This window comes from Coffea arabica, chromosome 8e, assembly GCF_036785885.1.
Source record: "Coffea arabica cultivar ET-39 chromosome 8e, Coffea Arabica ET-39 HiFi, whole genome shotgun sequence".
Classification (NCBI taxonomy): domain Eukaryota; kingdom Viridiplantae; phylum Streptophyta; class Magnoliopsida; order Gentianales; family Rubiaceae; genus Coffea; species Coffea arabica.
In genome coordinates, this window is record NC_092324.1 from 5499572 (window position 1) to 5517025 (window position 17454).

At 35.2% G+C, this 17454-nt stretch overlaps 2 protein-coding genes across 2 annotated transcripts; both read right to left on the minus strand.

Annotated features, from left to right (window-relative positions):
• Positions 1-46: 46 nt before the first annotated feature.
• LOC140012549 (G-type lectin S-receptor-like serine/threonine-protein kinase At4g27290) lies at positions 47-3752 on the minus strand. Its single transcript, XM_072060709.1, has 7 exons — positions 2398-3752; positions 2166-2270; positions 1655-1875; positions 1298-1508; positions 972-1209; positions 700-847; positions 47-586 (listed from the first exon to the last, which is right to left on the minus strand). The coding sequence occupies exons 1-7, from the start codon at positions 3701-3703 to the stop codon at positions 281-283; spliced, it is 2535 nt and encodes an 844-aa protein (XP_071916810.1). The 5' UTR covers positions 3704-3752; the 3' UTR covers positions 47-280.
• Positions 3753-9755: 6003 nt separating this feature from the next.
• Positions 9756-13327, minus strand: LOC113704438 (G-type lectin S-receptor-like serine/threonine-protein kinase At4g27290). The gene is made up of 7 exons (XM_027226341.2): positions 11962-13327; positions 11713-11841; positions 11228-11448; positions 10900-11110; positions 10582-10819; positions 10337-10484; positions 9756-10226 (listed from the first exon to the last, which is right to left on the minus strand). Exons 1-7 carry the CDS (start codon positions 13256-13258, stop codon positions 9921-9923), a joined length of 2550 nt encoding a protein of 849 aa, XP_027082142.2. The 5' UTR covers positions 13259-13327; the 3' UTR covers positions 9756-9920.
• Between the last annotated feature and the right edge of the window lie 4127 nt (positions 13328-17454).

Consider the following 17454-nt stretch of genomic DNA (forward strand, 5'->3'; position numbering starts at 1 on the left):
TAGTATACAAGCTAGTGTAACGCCGAGACCCTTGATGGATCACGCCTTTTGCTCCAATCCAAATCCATTGAACATGAAGCTGGGAATTACTCCCCCGGCTTCCTCAGAGAATTAAGAAAAAACAACCAATTTCTGATTTGGGTTCAGTAATTACTCTCAAACATGTTTTCCCAAACAGAATATTTGTCTGATTTCCCTTTCAAGCAGCCATTTGTTACAAAGAATGACATTGCTCTTGAATCATGCTTCAGATTGTACAAATGGAAGGAATGGCAACTAATCATCTTGGTTCTAATGAGGAAAAAGTTAGTCCATTAACTGAGACACTTTCAGCATTGCTTGAGGTTGAGTTGGCCTTGATCACATTTCTCCTTGCTGCAAAAGCAGGCTGTTTTGGTGGGGAAAGAGCTACAACTTCATTGCAAAGCATTGAGACAACATTGGACATGGTAGGCCGATCATTTGGATTTTCTTGCACGCAAAGAAGTCCTATGTTGATGCATCTTAGTACAGCAACAGCAGGAGGAGAACCTAGTGATGGATCCAGTAATTCCAGTGCGCGATTTAGAATCCACAAGTCCCAAGCCTGTATTGATCAATAACAGTTTCCATAAGCATGTTTCAATTTTGATTTTCAGCTAGGATTGCGAGGATTCACAAAGAAAAGAGAAACATTTGTTTTTTAAATTTCTTTCTTACATGTCCGATAAGATTAAGGGCGTTGCTGTTATAAAAGCCAGTGTTCTTCTTGCCACTCACTATCTCAAGCACCAAAACACCAAAGCTAAACACATCGGATTTGATGGAGAAAATGCCGTCCAGTGCATACTCAGGGGCCATGTATCCGCTAAATTAGCCATAAACAGGAAATTTGTGAGTAAATCAAGAAGTCTAGCTTTCCATTCTATTATATAAATACATTAAAATAGTTGGTAACTGGTGCAGTAATGAAGGTTTTCTTTATTACTTACTAAGTTCCAACAATTCTTTTAGTGTTTGCTTCTGAATTATTGCCACCAAATATCCTTGCCATGCCAAAATCTGATATTTTGGGGTTCATTTCACCGTCTAAAAGAATGTTACTAGCTTTGAGATCTCTGTGGATTATACGCAATCTGGAATACTGATGCAGATATAAGAGCCCTTGAGCAATCCCTTCAATGATGCAAATACGAGTCTCCCATTCTAGTGACACTTGTTTCTTGGGATCTGCAAGTAGTTGTCAATCATAAGGAATACCAGAATACAACGTATCAAATAGAACAGATGGGGAAATCATTCTATGAAGAACACTAACCAAACAGGAAAAAATCTAGACTTTTGTTGGGCATGTACTCATAGACCAGTATATTCTCATCCTGCTCAATACAACCACCTAAAAGTCGGACAAGATTCCTGTGCTGCAGTTTCGCAATCAATAGAATCTCATTTCTGAATTCTTGAAGCCCTTGTCCTGATCTTGTTGAAAGCCTCTTTACTGCTATCTCTTGCCCCTTCAGAGTTTTGCCCTATTTCACAAGAGGAGATAGGGAAAAAAATAAAAAAGTTGCATACCACTGCTTAAAGTGTTATTCTGTGTGTAAGGTATATTGGAATGCCAAATATTTTCTGAACTTCACAATAGAAGCCCTTCAATTCAAGCATTTGATCTTACCTTGTAGACTGGTCCAAATCCTCCCTCCCCGAGCTTATTGCCTGCTGAAAAATTGCTTGTGGCAGCAGAAACACTTGCATAGCTGAATAAAGGTAGATCAAAATCATTCTTACTTCCTTCCCTTGCATTGTTTACATTCTTCACTTGATTATCTATTGCATGGTTGCTGGAACTAAAATCAAATGATAATAAATCCTGGCTGGAGTCTTTCTTCCCGTGACCTGTTTCCATGATAAAAGAAATATTTACTGTGTCTGCATTTGTTGACAGGTTCTGCAATCGCCAATTGCAACAGGTACTTACCATCATTTTCTGTGTATAATTGCTATTTTCTCCTAAACTAATAAGTAAATTAGCAAAAGATATTACTTTAACGAATTGATCTTTTTTATTTTTTAATCTGTATCTGTAGTTTTGCCATTGAGTACTGTCCTAATATTAGCAGGTTTTCCACTTGAATTTTGAAGAAGAAAAGCATGCGATTGAAGAGTGTGATCTATAGCATGTTTACCTCTTCTCTTGATCTTCCTTGCTCCGAAAATTAGGAGTCCTCCTAAAGCAGGTCCAACCAATGACACCACCACTGCTACAATTACCATCAATCTCTTTTTATCACCTGGAATTTATAATAAAAGAGTTATCGTTCTATAATCAATCCAAAAAAAAAAAAACCCCCATCTTGTAAAGTACAAGTGTGACGAAATTTTCTGTATAAAATAATTTTACTCATAGCCGACACAGACCTGAATCATCTTGAAGTTCAGAGTTTGCAACTTTCACATAGAGATCTTGTCTGTTGTTAACAACATCAGAGACTTGCTTTAAATTCAGTAGAGCTCCACTCCACATTGAGCACAAACTACCAACATTGGCATAAGCTATACAGAAGCAATTCTCCAAGCAAGCTGATTTGCATTCTTCCACAGTAAGCTGCTGTTCTTCCGAGTTATTAGGTGGATTCAAGTTTGAAATTCTTAAAAATCCATTCTTCTTCCCTTTTGGTGAAGTATTGTTTTCACACAACAGAGGGGCTTTCCTTTCACAACCACGCATTCCACCATTTATCCTGTCATTTTCATTTGAAAATGGAACAAAACCTTGCAAACATGTGCAAGAGGATGGTGAACTACTGCTGGAGTAACTGAAATCCCCACAATATGCGTAAACATCAGATTGTTCCCTAGGTAGAGAAAAAGTTTCACTCCACGTTTGATGGCCACGCAAAGCTGTAAGCTGTTTGAGCTGTCCAGATACATCCATTACTAGTCTTGAAAGTATGATTTTATTGAAGAGAGAGTAAGTGTAATAGGTCTCATTTGGGGTTGAGACCAGAGTGAATTTAGATGTGTAGCTGAATTCAGGAACAGATGCAAAAACTTCACCTGTCCAGGTTCCAGTACTACAGTATCTTGCAGACATGTTCCATTCCAGGAACAGCTGACCTCCTGATGTATCTTTGTCCATCACAAAGGAGTAAATCCCAGGTGAAGGATCTTCTGAATTTTTCCATGAAATAAGACGTTGCGGTTCCCAAGATGAAGCAGGAAGTATCCTCAAGCCCAATTTGCCATCAGGAAGCCATGTATCAGTAGGATAATCAAAACTTTGCCAAAAGATTGTAGATGGCTCTGAACTTTCTCTGAGTACAAAGTTTCCAGTGTTAAGAAGCACTGCTTCAATTGAACTTGGTTGTGATAGTACCAAATTTGTTGACCACAAAATTTCAGACTCATCACGCAATACTAGATTGCCGTCCTCAGATATCTCAAGCTTTGAACTCCTGGAAGTGTTAGATATTGGTTTTTCTCTACTTGCTACCCAGACTGTGGTCTTTTCTGCAAAGTCTCTGTACCAGATGCCTAGATAGGTGTTGTTAGACTTTCCTGTTGAAAAGAATCCCAACTCAAACGTTCCATCTTGTGATACGATGGTTTGTGATCCTGAAAGACTCTGGCCAAAAGAAATGGTTTCCACTGCAGTGGACGAACAAAATTTAACTGCAAAGCATAGAAGCAGAAAATATACAGCAGAAAATATACAGAATACCATGGTATTATAATTGCTTTTCTATATCAATCAGTCTTGATTTGGAACATTTTATACCCGAACTAGAAGTTTTTAAATGTTTTAAACTCAATATATAAAATATAATCAAAACTATGGGGTATCAAGAATCTCGTACAACTGAAGAAAATGTGATGTAACTGACATATATGTTATTTCCATTGACTTCAAATCAAGGACATTTGTCATTTGTGTTTCCCGTTTTCTGAATTTCCAAGTCAAAATTTTTGTGCGGGGGAGGAATATTATAAAATGTATAGTAGATACATGCATCAAGAATGTTCAACGTAGAAAAAAGTGTTGCAATTAGGTAGTGACTTGAACACTACTTCAGTAGATGCAACAAATAAGTCCTTTCCTTTTTTTTTTGTCGACACAATAATTTATATTATACACCTACTCCTACTATACACTGAAGGGAATGAGTGAAGCCAAAATGATTAATTGAGAATTCAAAAAGGACTAAACTGCCACCGAATCAAACAGGTACCTTTGCACCCGTTGATAAAATTTTTAAAAAATTCTAAAGAAAAATACAAGCCTAGGGATTAAAATCAGGTTTTTATGAGGGCCACAAATACAAATTTTTTATAATCAAGATTGGCATGTCACATAAAAGCAATAAAACTGCGCCGTTTACCGACTTTTTGCGACCAGCACCTATTCCATCGTTTAAGTCTTGAAATATTTAAAGTAACTATGTGTTGACCTATTCTAGTCGTGCAAGCCATGAAAAGGTCAAAGTAACTACGTCGTGTTGACCTATCCGCTGACTAAGCATTTTTTATTTTTTATTTCTGAAGGGCTAAGCATTTTCATTTTGGCCATGAAAGCAAATAACTTAATGTCAAAATCATTTCCGCTTTCTTCTTCGTTTATAATCATAACAGTCAAATTGAGTTATGGAAGTCTAATCTTTGAAAGAGATGTCCATTTTTCCTCTAACTCTCTCTTTTACCGCTTCAATTTTGATTTTTTTGTCTTTTTGATATTTTTCGTTGTTGTAGTTTTGCATTAAAGCAAGAATTTTGGTACTTCTTTCCTCTAATATTTGTTTTTTTATTATTTTTTTTAATGATCAAATTCTTTTGGGGAGAAAATGTAGCTCCAGTTTCATCATGCTCATGAAGAGACTTCCTTGAACAGCTTCATCATGCTAATCTTGTTAAACTCATAGGGTATTTGCATAGAAGATGATCAGATCTAGAGGCTGCTTGTTTATGAGTTTATGACACGGGGAAGCCTTGAAAAACATCTTTTTAGAAGTAAGTCTGGATATATTTTTAAAGTTTAACATACAGTCATCTCATTACTCGAAATCTTTTCTGTTAAGTAGAATATCTATGTCACATTTTAGTCTGTACATCTGCCAAAAAATGTAACATCTGAAATTGATGGGAGATTCATTTACCATGCTGATGAAATCTGATTGCTTTCCATGAATATGGGCACTATAATTGTTCTTATTCCTCTTCAACACTGATGTTCCAAACATGTTGGAAAGTCGTGTTAATGTCTATGAAACAGTTTAATAAAACGAATATGAAAGTCAAAGCAGCACAGACATAATTAATCCATTGACAAGGTAGACTTTTGAGTTCTTTCTTATGAACTTTTTTTTTTTTTTGACACAGGGGTATTCGGATCAATCCTTACGGGGCCCGACTAATTCCCTGCGGACCGGGTCAATTCTTATGAACTTGCTAGGTTGTATTTCCGATGGGATTTCTCTGGTACCCATGACCTGACACCTAGTTCTGGGGCAATGGTGTCGAAAATCTGCCAGTATAAGAACTTTACCTGCAGAGATCCATACATAAATTACTCTTGACATTGGCTTGCTGCCGTATTGTACCTCTAACCGATCCTAATTTGTTTCATTGAAGCAATGCTGTTGTGAAAATAATTCAAGGGAGCATACCTCTCCCATGGTCCAACAGGATTAAAATTGCCCTTGGCGCACCAATATGTGGTTTAATGTTATTTGGCATGAATTATCCTCACAATTGGTGTTGGTACCCCATTTGGAAATGTTGAGGTTGTTTGTTCTGTTTAAGAATATCAGACATGCAAGTAGGTTAGGCAGTGCATTTTTCTTTTTGACTAGAGTTGAGATTATCCCAAGTCTCATTTGAAATTCAAGCCTTCCTTACGCTCTTACCCTCAGCTGATGTTCCTCTTAGAGTTGTTGCAGAAAGCAACATTGCCTTACCTTGGTCTAGTAGGGTGTATGTTGCTTACTTGCTTCCATGTATGGAAATCCTAGGCTACCTACATCTCAATTTGTTGGTCTTGCCCTTGCCCTCGCCCTCTGGCAGGTATCAAGAAAAAGGGAAAATGTATCTTACCTTTCTTGCAAGTATGAAGTTTGAGTTTTTAGTGCATTATATACAAATGTATTCGTGCTAAGTTTTTGTGATGCCTTCTCGTTGTTCTGAAGTTTGAACCACCATTTCTCACTTAGGGTCTGTTTGTTTCGGGTGAAAATGTTTTCCAGGAAAATATTTTCATAATTTCCCGTGTTTGGTTGCACAAAAGTTACTGAAAATATTTTCCTATGTAAAATATTTTCACTCATCTTATGGAAAACAACTTCTCTTCCAAACTTACTGAAGTTGTTTTTCGAAATGCATGCATCCCGCCTGTAGTATGTTCCAAACTTACTGAAAACATCTTGTAGTATGTTCTTTTTTTGTTTTTTAGTGTAAACAGGAGAACTCGAACACAAGACCTCTTCCTTACACTCCCTCCCCCGTACCACCCAACCCAACCCAACCCAACCCTCCCCCTAGTATATTCAAAATAAAAAAAAAACTCATCCTGCTCATCCTATGCTAGTAATTAATTATGTATAATAGGAACATTCTTTTCTAGAGAAACTTTCAGCAGTGAGAGTGTAAGATATATGTCACAATAAGCGTTGCATGTGATTGATATTTGACACTAAATGGCCAGCAATTTGTTTATTGCTTTAGGAGATATTTTTTATTCATATATACATTTCTCCAAGATTTTTTAAAGTTAAACAATGAGATAAATTTTCTTAGTTTGCATGGGAAGAAGTATGTAGTTATAATGTGGAGAAAGTAAAGATAGAGATAAAAGTGAAAATATTTCAAAAGTTAAACAAACACCAGAAAAATGAAGTAAGAAAATATTTTCAATAAGCTAACCAAACACCTGAAAATGATGAAAAGGAAATAATTTTCATGGAAAATTACTTCCACGGAAAATATTTTTCCAAGGAAAACATTTTACTTCCAATCAAACAGACCCTTAATTATGTTAGTTTTCACGTGGAATTGAAGCATAAAGTTGGAACTGTTCAACTACTATTTGTATTTTGTTTTGAGAGTTTATTATTCTTTTCCTTGGATAGTAACATGCTTATTGCTTAGGTAGTAACTTTTGTCCCAATGAATTCCCTTCTTTCTTGGTGGCTGCTTAATTTGCATTTGTTAGTGTTTGTTGCAAAATTAATTATTCTTTTCCTTTTGCAGGTTTTGGATATTGTTTCTTGGATATGATGGAAGAATTAATCTAAAGCCTCAGCCATGACTTAATCTAGTTCTCAAAATCAAATCCTGGCTTAGTTAATTCATGACTGAAAGTTGATGACATGGACTAAAGGGAGTAGTTGAAATTCTTGGGTCCTGAGTAGAGCTGTACATGAATCGAGCCGATCGCAAACGACTCGAATATGAGCTCGACTTGAGCTCAGTCAATATTGAGCTTGAGTCGAGTTTGAGCTAATCAAGTCGAGCTTGAGCTCAAAAATGTTAAGCTTGTTGGCTCGCGAGTTCGATTACATATTTATATATTTATTTTTTATTTAATAGTAAAATTACATATATATTTCTAATATTTTATTATTTGTTAAGAAAAATTATTATTTTATTTATTTTTAAAAATAAATATTTTTTAATTATTTTTTTAAGTAATTCGAGTCGAGCTCGAGCTCGAATTTGACATTTTGAGCTCGTCGAGCTCGAGTTCGAGTTTCATAAAATTAACTGGAGGCTCGGCTCGATTAGTCCAAAATTCGATTCGACTCGACTCGTTTGCACCCCTAGTCTTGAGGAATTAAAATCTTGATCAGACCCTATTCATTATTATATGCAATATTCATTAGATATAAAGACTCCTGGGACTTATGGACTTATTGACTTTTAAAGAGAAAATTAGGTTATTCTGTTCCATTCATAAATCTATGCCATATCCTGAATAAAAACAAGTGATTTTTTGAACTCTCCTGACTATTAATATTTTGGGATGACTTTTGATCTTTTTTTTTATTGCTCTTTTGAAATTAATGGTACTTATTTCCTAGAATACAGAGAGCAATTCTTGTTGAGACTTTGGATTGTTTCTAGAGGAATCATCCTGTAAACATGAATAGGCTCAGTTTAATTAGACTTCAGTGGTAAGCTACTTCCCTGCTGGTTTGACAATTTTGTTGTTTTCTTTAGACAATATTCTTATTAGTGGCCTTTCCTGCAGGTGAGTTTCCGGAGTTCTGGGCACAGAAATCCACTTGAAGACTACAAAATTGATGGTTGGCGATTCTGCATTTCGAAGCTTGGTGCTACAAGAAGGTTAACTGTAGACTGACTCGAGTCGGTCTTTGTTGAAGTTGAGATGGCAGTCATGGAACTGTTTATTTGTATTTGTGGTATTGTAATTTTGATCAACATTAGTGTATACTACAAGACTCGATTAATATGTTGACTAAAGGAAGGTAGTTAATTTGCTACAAATGAATTTCTATCTTTTTCTTATTTCTTGATGGACATCAAATGAGGAGGCCTGTGAATGGATTTCTTCCTGGTTTTGGCCTTCCCAAAAAAAAAAAAGATGTTTTTGTGACTTGCAAGTCCGCTAGTCATAAGGCTTATAGGGTCTAATTCAACTAGTAGGTCCCAATAGAATTTGTGACTAATAAAACATGACACAAAAGATCTTTTGTGATTATTATTTGCATGTCACAAATAAATTCTAGTTTTTTGACTTTTTATTACATTCAAAATACAAAGTACTCTTGTAAGTCACAATTAATAATGTGACATTCATATACAAGTCAAAAAAAAATTTTGTGACCATTAAATACATAACTCTCATAAACATGTCACAATATGATCACAAAAAGTTTTCGTGACTGTTAGGACCCTTTTATGACTATCATTGACGGTCACAAAAACAACTTTTTCTAGTAGTGTCTGGGGCAACGTGCCACCCAAAATTAAAAAAAAAAGGTAAAAAAGAATAGATTAGAAGTGAAAAATGAAACAGGGAGAGAATGCAGCTTTTGTTGTCTCCCGAGTATGGAGACACTTTACTTATGTTGCATTATTGCAGGAACATTGCAATGTAGTTCATTGGTAAGAGATTAAGCAGGAGAACTATATCCTCATTTGGATGTCCTGGTTAAATATAAATAGGGTAAACTATAAAAAAACCCCTTGTGATAAATCTAATATACAGAAAAGTCCCTCATTGTTTTAAAATATACAACACGATACTCCGTACTTTGAACTAAATTGTAAAGGTGACGGAATCCGTCAAAGTTAACGGAAATGACTTATTGGAACCTAAAAAAAAAATTTTATACCTAATTTTTAACAAATATACCTATTCTACCCCTTAAGCCTCAATTCCCTCTATCTAGAGAATAAAACAAAAGATTTTTTTATCTGTCTTTTGCTTAATTATATCAAGGCATTCTGGTCATTTCATCCATTTCCGTTAAGTTTAACGAATTCCGTCACTTTTACAATTTAGTTCAAAGTATGCGGTACATGTGTTATATATTTTAAAACTACAGGGGACTTTTCTGTATATTAGGTTTACCATAGGGGTTTTTTTGTTTTTACACATATAAATATGATCATTGCTGATTGGCCTTTTCAAAACCAATTATACCATAGCCATTTTTTAAGGATGAACGAGATTTTGAGGTGCCAAAGGCAGTAAAGAACAATAACAATTATTTTATGGCATGGCTAAACTGATATTGGATATTGAAAAGACAGAAGAGAAGGACAGAAATGTTCGTATTCATCTACTAGTAAAGACTGTGTAGCCTACAATATTCTTTATTACCATTTTCTCTGCTACACCTTATATATCACTGGGGGACGGTACACCAGGATAATAGATCACTTTGAAGTCCAAATCATAACATACAACAAAAAGGTGAAGCTACTCATCTTGGTTCAACAGATGAAATGGTTAGGCCATTTACTGAAAACTTTTGATCATTGCTTGAGATTGATTTGGTATTAATCACAGGTCTGATTGCAGTAAATGCAGGTTGCTTTGGTGAGGGAAGAGCTGCAAGTTCATTGCCAAGCATCGAGACAACATCAGACATGGCAGGCCGATCATTTGGATTTTCTTCAATGCAGAGAAGCCCTATGTTAATGCATCTCAATGGAGCAACATCAGGAGGACAACCTAGTGATGGATCGATTAGTTCCAGTGCTCGTTTTGAATTCCAAAGCTCCCAGGCCTTGCATCAATGAATAATAATATTCTTGTGAAACACATGCTGCAACTTTAATTATCATAAAACATTGAAAGGTTCTTGATGGAAAGAAAAATTTTAAATTTGATGCTTACATGTCCAAGAAGGTGAAGGGAGTCGCTATTATGAAAGCCAGTGTTCTTCTTGCCACTCACAATTTCAAGCACCAATACACCGAAGCTGTACACATCAGATTTGGCAGAGAAAAGGCCTTCCAGTAGGTACTCTGGGGCCATATAGCCACTAAATTTTGACACACAGAAATAATCACACAATTAATTCTGGTATATATCAGAAGAATTAGTTGCTCACGTGTGAAGGAAGTAGATTCTTTACTTACGGAGTTCCAACAATCCTTTTTGTATTGGTTTTTGAATCACTTCCACCAAATATCCTTGCGGTGCCAAAATCTGATATTTTGGGGTTCATTTCACTGTCTAATAAGATGTTACTAGCTTTAAGATCTCTATGAACAATGCGCAACCTTGAGTACTCGTGCAGATATAGTATCCCTTGTGCAATCCCTTGAATGATGCTAATACGAGTGTCCCAGTCTATTTGCATTTGTTTCTCAGGATCTGCAATGCGTTTTCAGTTTTTCACTAATGAAACCAGAATATGGTCTCCAAAAGAATTATCTGAGTAGAAGAACACTAACCAAATATGAAAGAATCTAGGCTTTTATTCGGCATGTACTCATAGATCAGTATACTTTCTTCCTGCTCATTGCAACAGCCTAAAAGCCGAACAAGATTCCTGTGCTGCAGCTTTGCAATTAACAAAGCTTCATTTCTGAATTCCTTCAGCCCTTGTCCAGATCCTCTTGAAAGCCTCTTGACAGCTATCTCCTGTCCCTTTAGGGATTTGCCCTGGTTCCAAAGAGGAGAAATGAAAGTTGAATATGCGTAAGTCTCAGCTTGCAAATAAAGTGGTCAATAACATGGATTGCTGAATTTGTCAGAGTTTTGTTAGCACTTCAATCTTACTTTGTAGACTGGACCAAATCCTCCCTCACCAATCTTATTGCCTGCTGAGAAATTGTTTGTAGCGGTGCACACACTTGCATAGCTGAAAAAGGGTAGAATAAGACCACCCTTTTTTCCTTGCCTAACATCATTTGCATTCTTCGTTTCACTATCTGTTTCACTGTTGCTGGAATCAAAATCATATGATAGTAGATCCTCGCTTGATTCTTTCTTCCGACCGCCTGTTTATCATAAGAAGAAGACAATCACTTTTCTCTGAACCTCAAATGACACGTTTTTCTACACATACCAGTTTGCAATTGCCAACAGATCATTATCATCATTTACAATACTTAATTGCAAATTTAACCGAAACTACCTTGCAAAAGGTAATTGGAAAGGATCTATACATCATTCTTTCTTTTCTACACCATGTACAGTTGTATTGTCCTGGCAATGGCATGTTGCCTGACAAATTTTGGAGAGTTGATATACAGAATTTTTACCTCTTTGCTTGATCTTCCATGTGACGAAAATGATGAATCCTCCTAAAATAGCGGCTGCCAAGGGAACCACCACTGCTACAATTATACTAGATCGTTTTTTGTCCCCTGAATTGTCTTTGTTCCCTGAAACTGAATACAACAATCATAGGTACATAGCCATGAATAATGACAAACATTACGTACATAAAATTAAAATGTGTGTTTTTCATGCAGAAAAGCAACTAAAATTTCTCAAGAAGCGAATTTCACCAGTTGGAGGCACTTGAATCTCAGAAGTTGCAACCTTCAGGAGTAGGTTTTGTTTCACATCCACGGCCTGCTTTAAGTCTAATAGAGCTCCAATCCAAATTAAGCAATCGCTACCACCATATGAATAAGCTGTACAAGAGCAGTTCTCCTGACAAGCTGATTTGCAACCGTCCGCATTTTCAACAAGAAGTGATTGTGGATTACCAGGAAGTTTCATGTTTGAAATTGGTAAAAATCCAGCGTTCCCCCTTTCTGGTGAGGTACTAGTTTTGCACCGCTGTGGGGTTTTTCGTGCACAGCCGGGAGCCCCATCATTTGTGCTCTCAAAGCCTTCCAAACATGTGCAAGAGGAAGAATAGTTACCGGTAAAAACACCAAATTCCCCACAAAATGCATAAACATCAGATTGATCTATTGGTTGAGTAAACGTTAAAGCCGAGGCTCCATAGCCCAAGCCACGCGTAGCTTGTAGCAGCTTTAGCTGTCCAGATGTATCCATTACGAATCTCCATAGAACTACAGCAGACTCAAATGCCGAGTAAGTGTAATATGTCTCACTTTGGTCTGAAACAAAAGTGAAGTTAATTGAATATTTCAGTTCAGGAGCTGAGGGAAACATTGAACCGTTCCAGATTCCACTATTCCAATAGCTTACAGACTTGTTCCACTGTATGAGAATTTCACTGCCTGATGTATTTGTGTCTAACACAAGTGAAAACATCCCAGGAGCGGGATCGTCTGTACTTCTCCATGAAACTAAACGTTGAGCTTCATAGCTGTTATTGGAAGATAGCATCTTGTAGCCCAATTTTGCTCCTGGCAGCCATGTATCAGTAGGATAATCAAAACTTTGCCAGAATAAGTTTGACGCATTTGAAGTTTCCCTGAGTACAAAATTTCCGTTATCAAGAAGCACAGCTTCAACAGAACTTGCTGGTGCAGACACCAAATTTGTTGACCATACAATACTTCCAGAATGATCCAACAATACAAGATTACCGTCCTCAGAAATTTCAAGTCTTGAAGTCTGGGATGTGTTAAATATTGGTTCTACTCTATTCGCTACCCAGACTATGGTCTTGGCTGCCAAACTTGAGTACCAAATGCCTAAATAGACATTATTAGACCGGCCTGTTGCAAAGAATCCCAATTCAAATGTTCCATCTTTTGATACAATGGTTTCATTTCCTGAAAGACTTTGGCCTCTAGAAAGGGTGTCAACTCCTTTGGACAAGCAAAATTTACAGGCAAATAACAGAAGCAGAAGACATTGGGAATACTTGCATTCTTTATCCATAGGACTCTCTTCTTTGAAACATGAATGTCTGATAATCAATCGGTAGAGGGATATAACCAAAAAGTTGAACAGCTATCAAGAGTCTAGCGAACTATGACCGCTATCAAGAGTCTAGCAAACTATGATTAAGAAACTTTAGTGGTAGTTGGAATTGGTTACATTTTGCACTCGGTTTCGAAGCTTCTTTTTTTTTAAATTATTATTATTAAAGTAACTATCAAGTAGTCTCCATTTTCTGTAATAGAAGTATATTTTGGACATTAGACTGAGTCAATATCCTCAAGGATACTAAAATGGGATGGTTTCACAAATCACCCGAGGTTTGTCTTAATATCACTTACCACTCTTGTGTTTCAAAAATCTCTTTTGCCTCCCCTTCATTGACATTTTTTGTAACATTGTCCCCTCCTATGCATTAAAAATTCATAGAAGAGGAGCGATAACAATTTACTTTCAATTGTACCCTTTTGTTGTCCTTTACTTAAATATTAGAGCAACAATTAAGACCAAAATAAACCTAATAAACAAAAGACAAAGTGGGAGAGATGTAAGTGCAATAAAGAGAAATTGTAATCGATAAGTAGTTTTACAACGGTGCAATGACTGGTTCTTCAACTCTAGGATTACAAATGCAGCAAGATAATAACATAAGAAACACAAGTTTAGTGGTAAAATGACAAACTTAAAGAGGAAATTAGTAGAAGACAATGTAACAGATCATAACAAGTTCTAACATTAGAAGGCACTCTTATAATATTCGTTAATATTATTTAATATAAAGAATCGATATTATATTTACAATATGAAGGTGATAAGTAAGATTTCATAAAGCGAAAGAAATCCAAATAAACTATATTTGCTTCTAATGTCTGTTTGATGTGCTTCTATTATATTAAGTAATAGTAGTGTCAGAAGTCCCATGCCTTGTATTGCTGCATGACCATTATGAATTGTAATTTTGCTAATTATTGCCCTAACTTTTCTGCTTTCCAAATTCAATTTTTTGTGCAAATTTTAGTTAATCAATTAGGAGTTTCCAGGCTTTTCTGGAGATTTCGTTAGATCCCCCTCCCTCTAGTATAGAGTAGGAGTAGGTTTAGAATAAATTCTATTGTGTACGGAAAAAAAATTAGGGGTTTTCAGTAGGATAATATCATCATTATATCTCACCCATGATGACGACATCTTTTTTGGTCAATATGATAGGAGAGGTAAGAGCGATTTTTGAAACTATATGAGTGATAAATGATATTAAGGCAAACCTTAAGGGAGGTTTGTGATGTTATCCCTCCTAAAGTAGAGAGGAGCAAAACTGAAACAATTTTGATGTGATGCATCATTGACTTCGGATCAAAGTTTATTTGTCCCCATTTTACAAACTTTTTAAGTCATTGATTATTGTGACATTTTCACTCGGTGCACAAGTCCTTTTAGACAGCTTCCACCTAGATATAGCCACCAACAGCAGCTGAACTACATTGTCTTTTTCAAATCGAACCAGTCATATAGCTGGCTTCAAGAAACTACATGAAAGATTGAGTCATGGACTGCCTGCAGCATGCAGGATGAAAAATTAGGGATGGCAAGGGCGGGGGACCCCTCCCCCAGTCCCAGCCCCGTTGCCTAAACATATCCCCCGCCCCCGTCACCCGTTCCCCTCGCCCCGCTCCACACCTGTGGGGGAAAAGTTTATAATTGATAAAACTATATAATTAATAAAAAATATAATTAGTAATTTAGTAGAAATGTACAATTAGTAAAAAGTATCTAATAGAATAAATGTAAATTAGTAAAAATTGTAAATAGTAATTTAGTATAAATATATTAGTATAACTAATCAATAATAATATAAATATATAATTATCAGTATAACTAATAACATTAATTATATTACATATGAATAATTTGATATTTATAACTAATAATATTAAATATGTTATGTATATATATTATTTTATTTAAGCGGGGGACAGGACGAGGGATGGGGAGGGGGTATAGTCCCCCGCCTCGCCCTACCCCTGCCCCAATTGCCATCCCTATGAAAAATTATTCAAGTCTTCCTCTTCATCCAAGAATTCTCAAATACAATCAGGCCTCATCTAGTCATCTTTACATTGACATTATATACTTTAGGGAAAATCGTTCCAAACGTCCCTTACATTTTGTAAAATAACTTTTTTTATTTCTTACTTCTAAAAGTGTAATTTTACGTCCTTTACAAATTCACATTGGTCAAATTTTGTCCCTCTCTAAATTTCTGACTAGTTTTTGGCTGGAATCCACCAGGTGATCATTTTTTAGGGGCAAAATTATCAAATCACATTTTATATAATCTGATTTATAGTCTCTCACATTTCGCAAAATGAATTTGTTCATCCATCATATTTCATAAAATGAATTTTTTCATCCCTCACATTTCACAAAATAAAATTTTCATCTCTCATTGATCATGTGTATAAATAATATTTTCTTGTTCTTAAAAATTCATGTACATGTATATTTGATTTTTCTTGAACAGTACGAATAACATGTAATATATCTTTATCTAGTTTCAACTAAATAAGCTAATTGTAGTTGTAGGTAAAATCAAATAGAAATATATTATATACAATTCATACTATTTAGGTGAAATCACATAGACATATATATGGGTTTAAAAAAAATAATTCATACACATGATCAATGAAGGATGAAAAAATTCATTTTGTAAAATGTAGGGGACGAAAAAATTTATTTGTAAAATGTGAGGGGCTATAAATCAGATTATGTAAAATATGATTTAACAATTATACTCCTAAAAAATGATCATGTGCAATGTACATAGTGAATTCCGCTAAAAACTAGTTGAAAATATAGATAAGGACCAAATTTGATCAATGTGAATTTGTAAGGGATGTAAAATTTCACTTTTAATAATGAAGGAAGAAAAAACTCATTTTACAATATGTGAGAGACATTTTGAATTATTTTCCTGTACTTTAAACAGTTTTTTGGACGTTAGACTCAGAACAGCAACAGAAGGATATAGCTGAAAACAACTGTGCCTGGATATTTTTCTGCAACCTTAGGTTGATACATGACTATGCTTTTAAAGAGATATATGTATATAAAGCACACTATTTTAGTCAAGTTCATTGACATCTGTTTTGTCCTTACCATGGAGACAAATGACTCCTTTGCTGTATAATAAACAAGTCTAATGTATACGTGAATGGTACATAATTTTGAGTAAATCCAACATAAATGTTTAAAATGATTAAAAAAAAAAGGAATAGCAATAATCCTACCAAGAAGTTTAATCTTGGACTTTAGCCAGTTTTAGATCAATCGATGAGTTAATTTCCACCGGAAAATCTGTCTAAGAATCCTAGCTAATAATGGATGTCACCAAGTAATCCGTTTGGATTGAAAATTGTACGGAAAAAGACTTTTAATTACTATCATACTTCTTGTGATATGATATATATAAAATTATAAGGTGATAGAGTAACGTATTTATGGCATCTCCAAAATTTTTTTCTAAATAATTCCTCCAAAACAGTTGCCCTAGATATGTAGCGTATGTCAAAAAGATTACTTTTCTTTAGTCGATGGTCGTCCGATTTTGCTTGTACTCCAAGGCGGTGGTAAGAATACATTGTGAAAATTCTAAGCTTATATCGTTGTGAAAATTCTACACTCCGTACGACTTGAAAGTGTTTTTTTTTTTTTTTGCCCTTCAAAAATCTGATTTTTAGCTTGGAAAATTTCGAATTTAATCAAAGAAATTGCCGAGCAGTTGTTCTTGGTTCCCTACACATATATACCACAACATTATTGTCAACATTTGTTCTTGATTGCCTACATAATCCTCATCCTCTGAATTTTCAGCTAATTAATACTAGGAAATAGTGCGTGTGTTTCCATTTTCTTGTTTTGACTTCACATTTCTATAATTTTTTGACAGGTTGATCGGTTAGATTTTATAATTGGGTTAAAAACAAAAAATCCCCCTATAATATACCTAATATACAAAAAGCCCCCGTGATTTCAAAACATACAAAACGATACCTCATGTTTTGAATTAAATTGTAAATTAACAGCATTCATTAAAGTTAACAAAAATGATGGTTTCGACTGTTAAACTTACCGAATTCTGTTAAATTTACCGTTAAGTTTACCGGATTCCGTTAAGTTTAACGAATTATGTTAATTTA